Below are 19,554 nucleotides of genomic sequence, written 5' to 3'. Positions count from 1 at the left end.
TACAAATCTTATTACTTCATCTAAGGAAGAGCAAACAAACTTTTGAGCAATGACTTTTATGCAAGTAGAAAAATGCTGCACATTTTACCAGGATTAAGTGGTAAAGTTGTATGGGGATTAGGAGGTAGAGCAGAGAGGGATGCAGTAACAGCAAGGATTGACCCAAAAAAGTAAAAATTGTATCTTAGATCTTCTGAGTTTGTTTTCTCTGACATCATCTTCCCTTCCCTGTCGTTCCATTCCATCCTACTTTCAAGTTAATAGTTCATGAAAGCACCTTCTAACAAAGCAGCATAGTTCTGGCCTAATTGGTATTAGCCATCACCAAGACAGGTAAATTGTGGGAGCCTCTGAATACACATCACAGATCTTACAAGCAAAGAAGGGACACAATCACCAAAAGGTTTTCTGTTTACTACAGAGTAACAGCATGAAAGACTAGAAAAGTTGTGCCAGGATAGTCTTTACATAACTAATCAATTTTCACTTGATTGGTTTAAGGGTTTTCATATTAAAGGTGGCAGTGCAGGGGAATGGACATTCTCACACAGCAATTAACCATGAAGAAGAAAAGATTTATTCACCAGTCAGATATTCAAACGTGCCTTAGTTGTGCAAAGACTAATGCTCTGGCAGAGAACCGTACATATAGCTAAGGGAGTTATAAATCTAACACTTGAACAGACAACAAAATATTGATGGGAATTACTACACATTCACCAACCTGAAGAGGATATCTTTATTTCTTTGGACCTTTATTGTCTGTGGAACAAAATCTCACTTCTTGCAGAAAGGGAAAAAAATTAATCCAAGCTGAGTCAGTTAACTGATAAAAATCAGTAGCCAGAGCTTGTTAAGTGGTTTTACAGGAATGCAAAAGTGAATGGCCATCAGCAACATTAGAGCAGTCACCCAAGAAAAACCTACAGACAACTTTAAGACTTTGCTTTATGCCACCAGATAAATTAGCACTCCAAATACATCACTCTTGTGGACAACTAAGGAAAGCATGTTTTGAACTAAGTACCTTAATGGAAAGGAAAAATACCATAAGTAGCATATATGCTGTTAAGACAACCAATAGTCTTAAGACAGGATACTAACTAAACGTTGTGGCTTCCAATTTACTTTAGTCATAAAACTTTGAGTTAATGTGCACTGCAATCACATTAATAACATGTGGAAATTATTGCTACACAAAGAAAAGTTTCCATCTTTAAACAAAGAAGAAAAAAATTAATGCAAGTCACTTTATTCATAAATGGAGAATTCTAAAATATTTTTCTTGCCCAGCACTATTTCTATGTACTATATAAGAACATAAGTAAACAAAAGTTGAATTTTGTCACTGTTTAAGTAATGTTACACTGAATGAGGAAGACATAGCAGTGATGAAAGGAGAACTGCAAGTAAAAAAATGGCACCATGTGGCTTATAAGGCAACTAACCAATAAATGAGGTAAAACCCATGTAGCTCAACAGAGGTAACTTCTCAGCTGAAGGAACAAGTTGTAGCTTCAGGTACATTGATTTCAGTCTCCCAAGCACGTTCTCCTTCCTGAGAAGTCAATATTACACAACTTCACCTGAGCACTTACACCAAAGAAGGGAAATGCAAGCTGGGACTAATACTAGCTCTTCCTACACCTTGGCAGAGCATACAGATAGTTTCTTAAAACAGACAAACATATTGTTAGCACAGTACTAAGCTGTAAATAGTTTGCCAGCTGCAGGGAGAGTTTACTGCAAGGAGTGGCAACATTGAGAAAAAAAAAAGGCTTTGAGTAACATCTTATTACTCCAAGTGTAGCAAGAAATATTTTTATTCTGTGAACATGGACTAGAGACTTCATATTACCTCATTCAATAACCTAATAACCATTTTGGGCCAAGGCAATAGTCCACTTAGCTTAGTGCCACACTGCTGACAGCACTCACCAGATGATGCTTGCTGAAAGAGTGTAAGAACAAAGGAAGTATTGTTCTTTTTTCATCAAGTACACCAGCTCTAGCTTCTGCTTGTGTGATGACTGTGGAAAAAAACTCTCTATGACCTTCATTTCGTTGTATTAATAGTTTGAGAGTTTTCTCCCTTACTTGTGGCAGATTAAATCAATTTTAAAAAAATAGGGGTTTGGAATGAGTCTGATTTTCCAAGCTCAAGAGTTCTGCCAAAACTTTCTGGAGGTGGTTCTCAATCCCCAGTCCTGTTCTGCAAATCTTAACCACATGCATGAGGACTGATATACACAGAGAGAGGATGAACCATATGTTTTGCTTTATTAAGTCACAAACATTCTGGACCTCCGATGTGCTGAATCCAGGGAATGTGTATTTCTTCATTCACCTCACAATGGCCACATTAAATGTTACTACTTTACATGCATCTCTACATCCTGAGAGAGGTTGGTAAAATGCTTGGAGATTCCCAAACATCCAAGATGGCATGTGCTTCCCCAGTACTCAAGTGCCAAGCAGACCGATACTTGCATTTACCAGAACTTGGAAAGCCTGATATTGTCACTGCCCTTTGAATGTACTCATGAATAATGCATTACACAAGACCCTTTAGAAGAGATCCAGGATCAAATTTTGCTCAGTTATGCTGATGCAGTCTCATATAAAAGGGATTACATAAATGTGAAAAGACTCAAGAAATCTTTCTCTAAAAGTCATAAAAACTGATTAGCATTCTTCCTCCTTTCCTCCCCAAGCAACAGGATAAATTCTCTCTAGATGTCAAACCACTGTCAACATGATCCAACAAGTACTTAAGCTTAACAGTCTCACCAGTATCTTTTAATACTCACAAAGGACATTTTAAAACAAGCTGCAGAAGTAGTCTGTGACATTTAACAGTCCTGTGCAACGCTGTCTGGGTTACAATAGCTACTGTTCCAACAAAGGAAAACAAAACATATATTCCATAAAAAATTAGTAGCATAGCTGGCTCTTCAAACTTACTTGATTATGTAGAGGACAATCACAGCAATTTCTGATGAGTAATTTCACTCAAGTAAGTTTTTTTAAAAGCTCCATATAACTCATTTTGAGACACCCAAGTTCACAAAAAGGTTTACACACAAACAATTAATTCTACTCCCACCTACAGCTCAGCAGTAAAACTTCTGCTTCATTTGCAGTAGTACCAGATTCAAATGCTACTAAGAGTGAAATAACACTTGTATTTGGAAACAGTTAGAATGAAAAGCTCCATCTTCTTATTTATGACATACCTTGGCCCTTGGCATCACTGATGAAGAAAGCTGCAAGAGCTAAAAAAGCCAGGAAACAGCTCTGGATCTCATATCGAAACAGCATCTTCTTCCTCTCAATAGACACAATATCAGCAGGTCTGAAAACACACAGAACAAAAAGACTTATTAAACCTGCAAAGATAAGGCATCTACTTGAATAAAAACTTTGGGGAAAATTGGATTAAAAAAAGAGAAAGAAATTTGCCATAGGATGAAATCTTGGCTTCACTGATGCCTGACAGCAGGTTTATAACCAAAGTATATCTTACCTGAAAGGGACAAAAGACACCCCCTGGGCCACTCAACAGTATCCAAAATTCTGCCTAAAGTGATATTTTTTGCCAAGCACATATGAGTATTGGAAGCAGAGTCTGCTGCACTTCATAAGGTAAAATAGGTATTACTATGATTTGCCTTTAGAATGGGCTGCCCAGGGAGGTGGTGGAGTCACCTGGCGGTGTTCAAAAAAAGGCTGGATGAGGCACTTAGTGCTATAATCTAGCTGATTGGATAGGGCTGGGCAATACTTTGGACTGGACGAGCTTGAAGGTCTCTTCCAACCTGGTTGATTCAATGAAGGGTTCCACTCATGTAAAGTGTCTCTACACTTTCCACTACAGCTATCCAACATACATAGAAGCATGTCTCAAGACGCCACCAACATGTTCAAAACAGCATGCTTATAAATGTTTAATTGTCACCCAACTTTACTGTACTAGCTTTAGCAAGCATTTTGTCCCAGGCAGAATAACATTTGCTGCCTTCTCTTGTTAGTATTTTATGGGAAAAATAAATTAATATTATTACTAGTAGATTTCTTGCTGTCAGCAAGTCATCATTTGAAGGCTTAAATAAATTTGGGGTTATTCATTTGGGTTGCAGGTCCCTCCTATCTACTTCCTGTGTCATTTTCTGTAATATTCCCAAGCATACCATCACTGACCTTGCCTCCCACATTTTCCCACCCTAAGAGAACCAGGGGATACAGTCTCAAGTTGTGCCAGGGGAGGTATAGGCTGGTTATTAGGAGGAAATTATTCACAGAGAGTGACTGGGATTGGAATGGGCTGCCCAGGGAGGTGGTAGAGTCACCATCCCTGGAGATGTTCAAGAAAAGCCTGGATGAGGCACTTAGTGCCATGGTCTAGTTGATTGGACAGGGTTGGTGATCGGTTGGACTGGATGATCTTGGAGGTGTCTTCCAACCCGACTGATTCTATGATTCTTTCTCTTCTGATAAAGTGGTTGAACCATTTATTTTGTGCCCACCTAATAAAAGTCAGACTGAAGTACCTCAACCACTATTAAACAGATAAGAGGTAAAGACCTGAATCGCCTTCTCTTCAAGTATTAGCAACTTGCCATAATTTCCCAGGACTTGGTAGGTCTGCTATAGCAAATATCAGTCACAAATGCTTGATAGGCTACCTGAAAATATATATGGGGCTGAGCCATTGTGAATTGCATCCACATAGAAAGTTAGCCAGGTTTTAACCAAATTATCAACAAATTCCACACTACTTAAGTATAGAATCATAGAATGATAGAATCAACCAGGTTGGAAGAGACCTCCAAGATCATCCAGTCCAACCGATCACCAACCCTGTCCAATCAACTAGACCATGGCACTAAGTGCCTCATCCAGTCTTTTCTTCAACACCTCCAGGGACAGTGCCTCCACCACCTTCCTGGGTAGCCCATTCCAATGCCAATCACTCTCTCTGTGAAGAACTTCCTCCTGACATCCAGCCTATACTTCCCCCAGCACAACTTGAATCCATCTTGAATATTTTGAATCCATCTCAAGTCAGAGACAAACTGCTAGCTCCAGTAACAGCCTTGGTACTGTAACACCCAGCTCTTAGTACACATCCCCAAATGAACTCAGAAACCTGAGCAAAGTGCCCAGACTCCCTGCTACACAAAAAGCCAAACACCCAAGAACTGGATCCATACAAGCCAGCAGGATCAGCAGACAGCTGCCTAGTGTCAGGCAATAGAAAGAAAGAAGAATTACGTCTCAGACAGCCTACAACCCACTCCTTCTGTACCTTATACTAGGTACTGATGCTTCTCCTTTCATTTGGGAATACAACTTGGCACATGTGAACGTAGGCTCTTTGAAGAGCCACATACAACTCACTCTCCAACGCAGTCAGCACTGAGGACGTGTGGATTTCTTTCCAGGCATTAAAATACTCATAGTGGCAGCTCCAGGCCCCACCTGCTAGATTTCATCTCCTCTCAGGCAGGAATTATAAATATTCGCAGGCAATCCTAAGTGGAAACACTCTTTACTGCAACTTCTCAAGAAAACAAACATCTACTAAAGAAGAGAAGTTTATTGGGATATAGCCAACTGGTGGCACAAGTTCACCTCCGCAATGAGCTCAACTTAAAAGGTTCACTTAACTACTAAACCTAACCACGAGTCTGCAGCCACCTTGTGGGTGACTTCATCTGGAGATAAAAAGAAATATCCTATTCCTCCTGCTTTTTACATACTTCACTTTTTATTAACTATTTGGCAACACGGAACAGCGCCGGCAGCAGAGACCAAACCCTCCCAAGCCATGAGTCCTGCCCATGAGGCGAGTCCTACTCCCCTGGGTGCTCCCAGCTCCATCCTGCAGCCCACCCGGGCCATCCGCAGGGATCTGGAAACAGGGTACCTTCTTCGGAGGTAACAACTCGCCTTTGAGACTTCTCAGACCGGGAGACACCAAATGTGCACCTTTGCGCTCCGTACCGCCCTGCCCGCAGAAGCGCGCCCTGCCCACGCGAGGAGGCAGAGCCGCCTCAGCACAGCCCTGGCAGCCTCTCCCAAGGCAGGCAGGACGGTCAGCGCTGCCCTCCTGAAAGCCCCCGACTCCCAGCCTCTGAGGCTCGTTACAGAGCGGCGTGGCGCTGCGCCCTGCCGCCGCCTGCAGCAGACGGATGTTTCTCGGGTCGACGTCCCCCCGGGCCAAAGCAAGAACGCGACCTGCTCCCACACCGCCGCGGCCTCGAGGGAGCCGCCGCGGCCGCCGCCATGGCTGCTGCCCCCACGCGGGAAAGGCGGAAAGGTGGCAGAGCGAGCCGGCAGCGAGGTGGAGACGCCGTCCCCGCCGGCAGTGTCACGACACCGCGGTGCCGTTTCGTTCGTCTCTCCATAGCTCGCACAACACGGCTCCAGCCCAGCCTGAGGGGCTGCGGCTCACAAGCGCGGCCCCCGAATCCCTATGCAGTCGCGGGCCTTCTGTGGAAAACGAATTCCCACCACAAGTGAAGTAACTGAAGGGAGCTCGCTGCCTTCGCCGAGCTGAGGCGAGGGGACGGGCTCCGCAAGACGCAGAGGCTGCCCGCTGCAGCGGGGGCGGGCTCGCAGGTTCAGGCAGCCTCTAGCTAACATAATGCCCTCAGGCGCCGGGCGCGATAAGCCGGTGGGAAGCCACCTGCCTCTAGGCTGGCCGCGCGAGGAGCGAGAGCGGCAGCCTGAGCCTCTGTTTAAACTACGCCTGGGTACTTTAAACTATCGTTCATTTTTAAAGTAAGAGACCTCTAGGGGAGTCTGAAGGGCTCTTCCTCCCCACGGCAGTCTCGCCACTTTCCACCCCTCGAAGTTCTCCTCCCTCACCCATCCGTCCGTCGCCGTAGGGGGTGGCCGGCCAAGGTGAGTGGGAAGCGCTCTCGTTCCTGCCCCGAGTCCCCGCCCGCCTCGCCCCAGCTCTCGAAATGAACGAAGCGGAGCTCACACCGACCTGTGCGGGCAGCAGCAGCGCGGGTGCGGCCGCTTGCTATCACGCGGGGCTGGGGGTGTTGGGGCGGCTGCAGGAGAGCCGCTTCGCTCCTCTCTGGCCGCTCTTTCCCTCACTGCGCCGCATCTGATAAGGCGAAAGGGGAGCGAAAGGAGGCGGGCAATTATAGAGCAGAAGGTGGAAAGAAGGGGGCGGGGGGGGGGGGGGGGGGGAGAAAGAGGCATGAGAGATGCCAGAGATCCAACCCCCGCCCCCAAGCCCGAACTCCGCAGCGGGGGCGCGGCCAGGTGCGCGGGGAGGCAGGGCTGGGGTGGGCTCCAGGGCAAGGGGGAGTTCAGGCAGCATTACGTGAGCAGGTGTTGTGCATTTCTCTGTCCTCTTTCTTTCTTTCTTTTTCTTTTTTCTCCCTGATTTTGGTATCTTTTAACTCATTTTCCTTTCCCCGAAGTTCCTCGTTCTTTTTAAATGATTTAGATGGTGGCTACTTCGCGATACGGAGTGCAAGTATTCCCTATTGCAATGTGTGTATTAATGATTCATCGGATAAATAGTTATATTAAAGTGTTCCAGGACTTGTCTGGCTTAGTATAAACCTTAATTAAAAGCATCGTAGTACATATGGACAGTTTTGTGTAGACACTGCAATGGGGATGTGGAATTACAGAATCTATATATCTATAGAGAGAGAGATATGAGTTGCCCTGTGGTATGCCCTACTGAATTTACAGTTAACGTTATGACACGTGAAATTTTTGCATCTTGAGAATTTAGGAGGTGAATGAAAATACTCTGTAAAACATGCCTGGTCAGATGTATAAAATTACAACTGAAATCACTGAAGGACTGCAGTTAAGAAACAACAGGTGTAGCTGGAACAGAGATGTGCATCCCTTTCTAAATGTAGGTTAGAAGTCCTTCTAGGAAAGAGTAGGAAGTCTCAGGGAGATGGTTGTGACTAACTGTAGAACAGGACCTTCTGCTGCTTGAGTAGGATTCCCAGGTTTGCAGACTCTTGTACAAACTCACAGAGCACAGATATCTTTCCAACAAAACTGCAGAAGCCTTTGAGCTTTAAAGAAACTCCTGAAGTCCACTTGCTTTCAATAGCAAAGGCTAAAAATCATTCCTAGAAGTAAAAAAACATCTTCCATATCTAGGAATGCAGGAGATCCCATTGTCTGCAGTTACTGCACTGCCAGCTGTGTGCAACGGCCAACACTTGTATCAGTCACAAAGAAATCAGCTTTCAAGAGAAGATAAGATGCTCCCCTAGTTGATGCTCTATGTGGTACATTCTACACTTCCTCAGTCCTTAATGTATGTATTTAGCTAAGCAATCGTGTGCAGAAGACAAGCAATCATCTTGAAGGCTGGGTAAATGCAGAGAGATGAATCAGCCTTAATCCACAGCTACTTGCTGGTTCATGCATTTCAGGAAACAAGGAATAGCCTGCCAGAGGGAGTGTCTGGCTCCCTCGGTTTTTTTTTCTCCTGATTTATAATGTAGCATGCAAAGTCCATGAGCACCATCCTGTGGCTGTGCTTAGTTACATTATTGAGACTCACCGAAAAGTCTTGACGACCCCACTGACCACTAAAAAAATATTCTGTAACATTCTGTATCCTTCAAATGACTTTCTATTTTAATTTTTAATCACTTGTTTGCATCAGAAAAGAAATTAATGTGTTAAGTTCATACAAAGAGTGTGCTTTCAAGGGTAACTCTGATGATTTTGGTCAAATCTATCTGTTCACTTTTTAGAGTGAATCACACTTGTTACTTCTGAGTTTTGCTCAGATTTCTCGAGACAGCACTGTAGATTTTCTTGCATAATTACAAGGAAGAGCTCATGTTCAGAAATTCAAGCTAAAAGGTAAAGCTTCCTTGAAATACTTGGTGTAAATTGCATATCTGGTAATAGATAAAGATCACAAAATAAACAATATCAACGTACACCTGATTTACCAATCTTTCCTTCTTGTCTTCCATCCAAAACCTGGAGTTTTTTGGAAGAAATTTACTGAATTGGACCCACCAGTTTACCTCCCACTATTTTGAATTGGCCAAGCCACAGTGATTTCAAAACAACCACGACTTACAGACACCACATTTTAAAAGTATTCACACCAACAAGATATAGACCATCCTTTCCCTGGCTAGTATAGATGCCACAGCATTTCTATTAATGGGAATTATGTGGAAATTATATTAAAAATACAGCTGGAAACTATTCACTAATCCATCATAAGAACAGAATTAGTGCAGGCTGGTGAGCTCAAAGTGAGCCAATGGTACACTTGAATCAAATAACTGATCACTGTCAGCTGTGCTTGTGGGCACTGAACAGAAATGAAAATCACAGGTGTTTCAGGTGGACATGGGGAAGAGTTACACTATAATTGTCAATCCTCATGGGGTTTTTTTGTCTTCTGCTTTTTTAGCACATGCTTAGAAAATTCTGATGATTGCAGTGTTACTTGTTATGCCATTTTCCACAAGACTTAGGAAATGAGAATATGAGGGGAGGTTGTAGCCAGGTGGGGGTTGGTCTCTTCTGCCAGGCAACCAGCAATAGAACAAGGGGACACAGTCTCAAGTTGTGGCAGGGGAAGAATAGGCTGGATGTTAGGAGGAAGTTCTTCCTAGAGAGAGTGATTGGCATTGGAATGGGCTGCCCAGGGAGGTGGTGGAGTCACTGTCTCTGGAGGTGTTCAAGAAAAGCCTGGATGAGGCACTTAGTGCCATGGTCTAGTTAACTGGATAGGGCTGGGTGCTAGGTTGGACTGGATAATCTTGGAGGTCTCTTCCAACCTGGTTCTATGATCAAATTTGAAGGATATTTTTTAACTGCAAATAATTTAAAAAATAACCAAGTTGTGTATTGTTTTATTACAATGATGTTTTTAAGGTGAATAGTGTTTTTATCTCCTCAACTAATGTATATGAATAGGGCTGGGTGCTAGGTTGGCCTGGATGATCTTGGAGGTCTCTTCCAACCTGGTTGATTCTATGATTCTATGATATTATCAATAGAGGTTCATTTTTAAATGCCCTCTCTCTACCTTAGCATCCAAAAACTCCACTCACGTTCAAGAGTTTGACTATGGAACATCCATTTCCATGGTTCAGACTACTCCCTAGGCCTAACAGTTCATAGGTTTTGTATATATTTTTGCTTTTTGAAGAACTTTAGTAAAGAAAGACAGAGATAATGCGTGAGGTAAAGCATATCCGAGTTTTGCTGTACATTTTGTAATTGTTATTAGATATAATGATACATGCAATGCTCTTTGAAAACTGGTTTGCCAAGATCCGTCTGTCAACACTTGCAATAACGAAGTGATTTCTGAAGTCATGTGCTGAGAGATCAGAGAAGGACTTAGGACTGTATTCTTTCCAAATTCAAAATAGGGGGAAAAAAATTATAATGAAAAATGCAATTGTGATACACCATCTAACCTATTAGCCATGTTTACATTTTAAAGTTTCTTATTTCCATTAATTAAGACAAATGTAGACTTATTTTGCAGTACGAATATGCAGCTAAATCAGTTTTGAAAAGGGCAGCTATTTTTTGGTGAAGTATTCCTTTCTAGTGACTTTCTTTGTGCTACAGCTGTTTCACTGATATTAACCCCACAAATGTGGCTTTTTGCAGCTCTATTTTTTAGGCAAGAACTGTCAGAGTAGTTCAGCTTTGTTTTGTTATCGGTTGGCATCTGATGAGTCATTTTCATTTCCTTGATATTTTTAGGAGATTTCAGTGCTGTCAGCACTTTAGTGAGCTGCTAGGTTTATTCATCTGAAGCTTATTACACATAATGAGGTAAGTGAAAGGCATACGTAGGAAGGCAGATTGATGTCATGACCACTGAAGTGTAACTGTTCATGTTTAAGGTTGGTCTTGGTCCGCCAACGTGGAGAAAAGAGAGCAAAACTGGGCAAAGGGAGCATAGGGAGAGAGAAATACTCCTCAGTCATGTACTTTTCTGTTCATCTCAGTATGAAGGTTCCAGAAGGTAATGGGAATAATGACAAAATTTACGTTTCATTAAGTTAGTTTTTCATTCTGCAGTCAAATTGGATTCCTTTAGATTTGTGAGGTAAGAGTCATCTATTCTTAGTTTATACTTGAACATCCAAGCTGGTTGCCGAGCCCTTTTTTTGGCCAGCACGGATGAATGGACATAGTTGTATGAGCCTGGAGACACAAGCAGAACTTTACCTTCCTCTTTTTAGCCTCTTTCAATTGTAGTTTATCCAAAGCCATTTGGCAAGGGAGCTCAGCCACACTTTGTAGTTCATGAGTAGCAGGGAGGCAGAGTTTTAAGGGGTTTGAAGTGGATGGGAAGATTCAGAGATGGGTGCTTTGTTCCCCTACACATTTTTAAGTGTTACAATTGGAACTTTCAAGAATAGCCTTAGTTTCCCAATTTTTATTTAAGCCTATGTTAAATGCTTAAACAAATATTTAAATTCTGTTAAATAGTGTTAAATATTTAACATTAACTTTTCCCAAACAATTGACCTTAGCATAATTTTTACAAAAGAGAAATGGTACTGCAGTTTGTATTTGCCAAAGTAAAAGCTATTGCTGTAAAAAAAAAATAATCAGAGCCTGTGTTTCAGAGTAATTTGAATGTGAGGGAGGAAAACCAAGAGAAATATTAGTATTTTGATTTGGTGCTAACACTTCAATAAAACTACCTTGGCTTAAATACTGCATAAATTCACTATGCCTTCCCTGTTCATATACCAGAGGTGTTTAAGCAGCTGGAATAACTGTCAGTTTAATTTTCCAATCAATACCAGTACTAAAAATCAGCATACCGGAAATCTTACTTTAGCAAGTATGAGAAGAATTTACAACAGTTTCAGTAATTACAAGTTTTAATAATTACTCAGTTGTGAAGCAGTAACAGAGGGGGGCAGTCTTGGACAAAAATCTCTCTTGTGTCTTAAATTCTAGCTTCTGAAAATCTAGATTTAAGTACCGTGTCTGCCAAAGCACAAGACTTTAATTGCCCCTGTGCTATGATCTACCTTCTAAGAGTAAAGAAATTTTCAGTTTCTGGGACCTGTGCTACTCAAGTTCTGGAGGTGTTCAAGAAAAGCCTCGATGAGACACTTAGTGTCATGGTCTAGTTGATTGGACAGGGCTGGGTGCTAGGTTGGACTGGATGATCTTGGAGGTCTCTTCCAATCTCACTGATTCTGTAATTCCTATGAAGGGTTCCACTTATGCAAAGCTTCTCTATAGAGAGGAAGGTGGTACAGTGGAGTGCAATTCAGTGCTGCTCAGCAGTGGTGCCCATGTTGCTAGAGTATGTGTGACTGTAGTCAGGATGTGCGACTGTTGTGGCTGTCCCTGTGACTGAGATGGCCTTTTGCTGTCTCAAAATTTGCCAAGAACTGTTAGGATAAAGAAGAGAAGGTGGCAAAGTTGAAGTTCTGCTCTGCATGTGTTGCAGGTCTAGCTGTGTGTCGCATATGCACCCAGGAAGTGCTTGGACACTTTCCATTGGATGTGATTTAAGCCTTTTAAACATAAAGCCAAAAATAACAGGAAATTACACAGGAGGAAAGCAAGTGTATATACTAGCCTGGAACAAATAGCCGGCAGCAATTATGCTCCAAAGTGATTGATCTGATGGCTTAAAGAATTACAGGGTATTGTGACAAAGAATGTGAAAGCTGAAAAAAAGGAGAGGCTGCAACCACAAAAAGCAGATAACATCTCAAAGGTTTTAGGTTAACGCTTTCCCCCCCGCCTCTCAAAACTCAAGAAACTATATTTTATGCAGCTGTACACATTTTTGCACCACCTGAATCTTGCACTAAACAGCACCTCAGTCAAACCCAGGCAAAACAGAACATTTAGGGGCCACGCTCTATCTATGGTGCTGCATCATTTTCCACTACATGTTCATGAAACTGTAGTGAACAACTTTTCATCGCAGGCTTTTTGACAAAGTACTGTAATCCACTTCATCTCCCTTCCTTTTTTTACTGTTTCCTTTAGATTATCATTGTTTGGGCCTTACTTATATTTAACTTGCTAGTGACATCCATCATAAATGCTACTTTATTCTCGTAATATTGGCACTGGCTGCAGTAATGTTTCTTTATCTCACAGGGCACAGAAAACATTTTGTTCATGGCCTGTTTAAATTGACACAGTGCTTAAAATAAGTCAGCTTACAGCAAGGCCCTGAGGAAAATACATTCCTCAGGAGTGCAATGTTTTGTACAGCACAATCTTCAGAGATACTTATGGAATAGTAGACATTCTCCAGCATCTTACACAAATAAAACCTCTGTCCTGAGGTTTGCAGCCTTAGAAGAATAGCCAAAACATCTGCCTCAAGCCACTGGGATTTTCACAGTGTTGTTAGTATTACTATTAATTATCCTGCACATGGGAAAGAGTTGATGCTGTTTGGGCCACCAGCCTATCCCCTCGCATATTAGTAAAGTTTGACTTAGAGAATCATAGAATCGGCCAGGTTGGAAGAGACCTCCAAGATCATCCAGTGCAACCTGGCACCCAGCCCTATCCAGTCAACCAGACCATGGCACTAAGTGCCTCATCCAGTCTTTCCTTGAACACCTCCAGGGATGGTAACTCCACCACCTCCCTGGGCAGCCCATTCCAATGGCAAATCAGTCTTTAAAATCTGGAAGCTCTGGATGCTTTTTGGACTTAAAAGCATGAATATGAGTCCTTGGAGTAACAACCTGAATGTTCACATTGCTTCTGCATTCACTGGTTCATGTGAACTAATATTAACCTGTGTAAGAGGCTGAGTATACAGACAATTAGACAGTAGATCAGTTAAATCAAGATGGATCATGTCCCTGTTCTGTCCAGTTCAGTTCTTTTTTCCCAGTGCTAGCCAAAGGAGTAACTTTCCTCCCTGTTTCCTAAATAGCACCAATAACTCTGCATGGGGGAGTCAAACTAATCTTTGACCAGCATTAATCTTTGGAAAGCTCCCCCTCTCATCTTCCCTGCTCTCCATCACTGTTCAGACTGCCAGCCTGGGAAGCTGAATAGGAGAAGAATGGGGGTTGGGACAACGAGCCTTCCTCAGTAAAATAATTCTGCTTTAGACCTAAAATACACAGGCTGTAGGAGTCTATGGTGAGAACTTGAATCTGTGTAATGTTAAAAGCAACTTGGTTGGAATTTGGGCGTATTCCATTAAAATAAAGAGCAACACTCACTGGTAGGAAAGAGGGAGGATAGGATCAGCTTATTTCATAAAGAGCTGTAAACATGTTTGAAATTCAGCAAGCTTCAGGCTCAGCTCTCACACACAGCAGCTCTTAAAAGTCAAGTGGCATTTTTGTGCAGTTAAGGAATTATTCTTGATTTTCAAGGGCACGAATAGAATCGTAGCATCATAGAACTGTTTAGGTTGGAAGTCACCTCAAAAATCATCCAGTTCCAATCTGCTGCCATAGGCAGGGACACCTCCCACTAGAACAGGTCACTCAAGGTCTCATCCAACCTGACTAAAACACCTCCAGGGAGGGAGCAGCCACAACCTCCCTGGGCAACCTGTTCCAGTGTCTCACCACCCTCACTGGAAAGAACTTCTTCCTAACATCCAGTTTAAATCTCCTCTGCCAGTTTAAACCCACTGCCCCTCATCCTGTCATTACAAGACCTTGTAAATAGATAAACCAGCTCACCTTAAATGTTTGTGTTTCCTATTGTAATATGCCCAGCTGCATCCTCAAACATTTTTCAACACGAATTGTTAAACTGGTATTCATTTTATTCACTTCCCTAGTGAGCATGTGAGATTCATAGGGCTTTCTATATGTGATTAATGTCAGTGATAAAGTTAGAATTATTAACGGAGGTAGAATTAAGCATCTAAGCCTTTCTACGTGAGTGAAACTCATGTATGATGTTACTGCTTTGAAAATCCTGTGGGCTTCCCAGTGGATCACAGGATGTCAGGGGTTGGAAGTGATCAAAGAGATCACTGAGTTCAACCTCCCTGCCAGAGCAGGACCATACAGTCTATATTAGGTCACAGAGGAACACATCCAGACGGACCTTGAAACTCTCCAGAGAAGGAGACTCCACAGCCTCTCCGGGGAGCCTGTGCCAGTGCTCTGTGACCCTTACAGTAAAGAAGCTCCGCCTTGTGTTGGGGCGGAACCTCCTGTGCTGCAGCTCACACCCATTGCTCCTTGTCCTATCCCAGCCAGCAGTGAGCAGAGCCTGTCCGCCCCTCTCCTGACCCCCAGCCCTCAGATGTTCATAAACACATGTATTAACTCTCCACGCGGGCTTCCCTTCTCCAGACTGAACAGCCCCAGGTTCCTCAGCCTTTCCTCACAGGGCAGCGTCCCAGTCCCCCAGTCAGCCTCGTAGATGCCCTTTTGGCAACAGGCGGGGATGTTCCGGACAAATCAGGCCCTGGGGTGAGGGTGCTGTTGCGGTGCGCTGTGTGAGCGGCTCTCCCTGGTGCGCGGCTGCAGGCGGCTCTCCGCGCAGCGCGCAGGTCGGTTGCGCAAGGCAGCCTGCCCAGACTGCGCTTGGCCTCCACATCCTCCTGCGCCATGTGCGGAGCGCTCGTACGGCGCCCGGGGACTGGGGACTGATCCAGCCCTCAAGCTTGGCAGGCTGCCTGCGGAGTTTGGCACTGGGACTTGCTGCAGAGGGATCCTCTCCCTTGGAGAGGCTGAGAGGAAGAAGAGTTTGGAGAGGAGCTTGGAAAGGAATGTGGAGCTGAAAAGCAAACAGGTTGGCTGTACATGACGGGTGCCTGGCACACGAGTGATGAGAGTCTGCCAGAACTGAGCACACGGGGTTGCAAATAACAATTTTATGGCCATAGAAGACTCAGAGTATACAGAGAGTAGTATTTTTCCACAGCCACGGAGCCACAGTATCACACAGTATCACAGTATTATCAGGGTTGGAAGAGACCTCACAGATCAAGTCCAACCCTTTACCACAGAGCTCAAGGCTAGACTATGGCACCAAGTGCCACGTCCAATCCTGCCTTGAACAGCCCCAGGGACAGCGACTTCACCACCTCCCCGGGCAGCCCATTCCAGTGTCCAATGACTCTCTCAGTGAAGAACTTTCTCCTCACCTCCAGCCTAAATCTCCCCTGGCGCAGCCTGAGGCTGTGTCCTCTCGTTCTGGTGCTGGCCACCTGAGAGAAGAGAGCAACCTCCTCCTGGCCACAACCACCCCTCAGGTAGTTGTAGACAGCAATAAGATCACCCCTGAGCCTCCTCTTCTCCAGGCTAACCAATCCCAGCTCCCTCAGCCTCTCCTCGTAGGGCTGTGCTCAAGGCCTCTCACCAGCCTCGTTGCCCTGTGGGTTGCAGTAAATAGAGGGGCTGCTGTTTTCCTGTGAGAGGGGTGTGCTCCTTGCTTGCACCCTGAAGGGTCCCAGCAAACTGGCAAGTTCTAGCTCTGCTTCTCCACAGGCTTCCTGGATGACTTTGGGAATCCAAGTTGCCTATATGTGTTTTAACGTCACTATTGTGAATCTAGGAGTGAGCCTGGTGACACTTGGAGAATGCTGGATGTGGAGGAGTTGGGGGACATGAGGATGTGCTGCTGGTTGTAAAACCTATTGAATGTGAAGATGTATAAGCCAGCTAGCAGGGCATGCAGTCACAGCATGTTAGGTAGCTGCTGGTGAAATCTTCAATGCTTAAGACCTTCTAAAGCCTTTGTGTTTTAACAGGTACTTGTGATGAACTTTTTTCTGTGTCACCCCTAAATTCTCTGTAAATTTCACTTTGAATTCCTTATTCCATTTTGGATGCCTCCAAGGGCTAAAATGTGAAACACTGAGATGCATTGACTATGGTGCAAGTGAGTAGGGCAAACCATCACCAAAGTGTATGGGGGGTATAGAAATACCTCAGGGCACATGAGAACTACAGTATCTGCCCTGTTGCAAGCAGTGGAATAAAACTGGGTTTAAGTAGAAATACTGAGCTGCTGCTGTCTCTGTCCTCATTTGCTGTGGTTACAGTAGCTGCTACTCCCTCTTGCAGTCTCATTTCCCTAACAGAAGCATATTACTGCCTTGCTGTGACTCCTTGGGTGAAAGCTGTACTTTTCAGGACAACTTAAAATCAGCAACACCCAAAAAGCAGGAAGGATCTGCTGTAACATGCAAAGAGTAATTATGTATGATCATTTATACATACAGATTACAGCTCAAGTGGCAGATAGCTCTGTCTCCCTGACTGGCAACAGCCAATTCAGAAACAAAGCTGTCCTTGTCTGAGAGGCCACTTTGCATTTTCACCAAAAAAAAAAAAAGCACAGCATATGAAGAAGGGAAAAGGAGACACATTTCTTCAGGCATTTAGTAATAGCACACCACCAGAGTCAGTGCTGCAGGATTGTGCAACGACTTCTCAAAGAATTGGCTGGCTTGCCAGAAAGTTCTTTCCCATCAACAGCAGTAATTGAATATACAGCTGGGTAACTCCAATAAAATTACCAGCAGCAGGACAATTGAGTTAGCTAATATTAAGTGGCAGATACTAGGGATGTCATTTGGTTGATCACATGTAGATGTCTGGTGCCATTTCAGGTATCTTACATCGTTTGAAACACCCTCTGGGACTGCCTCTAGATGTCATTTCAAGAGGGCTTCCCTATAGGTTCTCTGCAGTACACCCTCTGAAATACACTAAAGCATCTTTGATGGCAGTCAACATAGATGTGTATGCAACAGTTCCTGGTTTCCAAGTTCAGATTCCAATTAGAAAAGTAGTAGATGCCACCACCCTGCTGCAGTGCTTTTCCAGGTTACCTGCAAATAGATTTCAGGTTATCTGCAAAGAGAAAAGAGCAATGCATTAATCCACGGGCCAAAGGTCATCTTGCAATTGCGAGTCCATTGTTAGGCGTTAATCATGTAACTACTGGAAAAGGATATCATCACAAAGCCTTTAAAATGTGGACAATTTGACCTTAATTATACCTTTTTTTTTTATTATTCTGGCATTAGGTGGCTTCCTGAAGCTCTGAATATTAAGGCAGCACTGTCTGCTTTTAGCAAAAGAAACTGTAATCAGCAAGAAATAAAGTAAACATTTTCCTTGCCATCATAATTTCTGACTGAGCCAGAAGAGATTTTTTTTTTCTCTCTGACTGTAGGAGATGAGGTCAAAAGGATTTAAATATAAAATGGTCCCTGGAATGGAATACTGGTGCTGTGATAAGAAAGGTGAATCAATTACCCTTGGAAAGTAATCTCTTGGGAGAGTGAACCATCCTGCAGACACATGCGCGGCAGGTAATGGAACAAAACGTAGTCCATATTTTATCATGAAAATCAGCTCCCTTTTGTAAATGCTTCTTTTGCACATGTTTTGTAATGCACTGTTTGCCTACTGAGGAAACTGAAATATTGATCTTTCTTTTTTTAATGTTCAACAGGATCTTGTTGGTTCTGGCAAAAGAAATACAGCACACACACACATCGTAAACTGCAGTAACAAACAGAAGGGTGCGGTAAGTTGCCTTCAAAAAGCAGCTGAGCTGATGGTGCTTACACAACAAAACAGGTAACAGAAAAATGTAACATTAAGATCTTAAATACTTTGATAATTCTCTGTTCCAGGTGAACCCATAAAAGCTACTGGGTTCCATCTACAATATTTACAGGAGTTTTAAGAAAATCTTGTTTCTAGAAATACTTTGCAGGTCAAGCAAGGATATTAGGGCACTTTGAGAACAGAAATTGAATGGATTCCTGATCCTGCAAACTACTGAGCACTTCTTCATCATTTAATAATTCCCAGGCTTTGCACAACATCCCACTTCATTAAGCTTATGCTAATAAATATGAAGAGCTCAGTTTAGCCCCATTGCTGAACTTTATTGACAAAGCAGTGGTTCAGTCAAGCCTGCTTCTCTGCATGTGTCTTTGTTTTTAGTTGATAGACACAATAGCTGCACACAAACAGGTATCTTACAGAGACTGTAGAAACCGAAGATGTGAAAAGGTTTTAATTACTTCATAATGTGAATTGCCTCTTCAAAGGAAATGTTTGCATAGATTGTTAAATTTGAAACAAGTATTTCACAAACAAGCAGCTCTTTACTATGTTCTTACCTAGTGCATTTTATGCTTGAATGTTCCTAAATGCACAGGTGTTAATTGCAGCCTTCTTATTGAGAAGGCAGGGTTAGGAATGTACGCTGTAAAATTAGTCATAAAACTGCATCATTGTTCTCCTCTCTTGCTGCTAGTAAGAAACACAACAGCACAGAACCTTTTTGTACTATACCCTATCACCATGTCTGCCTGATGGATGCTTTTCTGGGTTCTACAGTCATTTTGCTTCTAATTTATAATAATCACCAAGATTTTTAAAACAAGATGAGCATTTATATCTGCCCCTCCCAAAACAAATGGTTTGTAGCTACTATATATTTTCCAGCTACAATCTGGTAACAGGAATCATACTGCATGTTTTGCTCAGATAACATTTTCTCAGGGAGACTAAGTGGGGGTTGCCTAAGAAGTGCAGGCAAGAGCTAGTATTCCCTGAG

General features: G+C 43.1%; 1 protein-coding gene across 1 annotated transcript in view; it reads right to left on the bottom strand.

Annotated features, from left to right (window-relative positions):
• COL14A1 (collagen type XIV alpha 1 chain) overlaps positions 1-7,086 on the bottom strand; it is a 109,210-nt gene extending 102,124 nt beyond the window's left edge. Inside the window, exons 1-3 of the mRNA XM_064154215.1 lie at positions 6,998-7,086; positions 5,309-5,534; positions 3,237-3,355 (exon numbers count right to left, since the gene is read on the bottom strand). Coding sequence (XP_064010285.1) covers positions 3,237-3,355; positions 5,309-5,391 — 202 coding nt within the window. The 5' untranslated portion in view covers positions 5,392-5,534; positions 6,998-7,086. The remainder of the gene's footprint in view (positions 1-3,236; positions 3,356-5,308; positions 5,535-6,997) is intronic.
• Between the last annotated feature and the right edge of the window lie 12,468 nt (positions 7,087-19,554).

Source organism: Pogoniulus pusillus, chromosome 14 (assembly GCF_015220805.1).
Source record: "Pogoniulus pusillus isolate bPogPus1 chromosome 14, bPogPus1.pri, whole genome shotgun sequence".
NCBI lineage: Eukaryota > Metazoa > Chordata > Aves > Piciformes > Lybiidae > Pogoniulus > Pogoniulus pusillus.
This window is presented reverse-complemented; position numbering and strand designations above follow the sequence as displayed.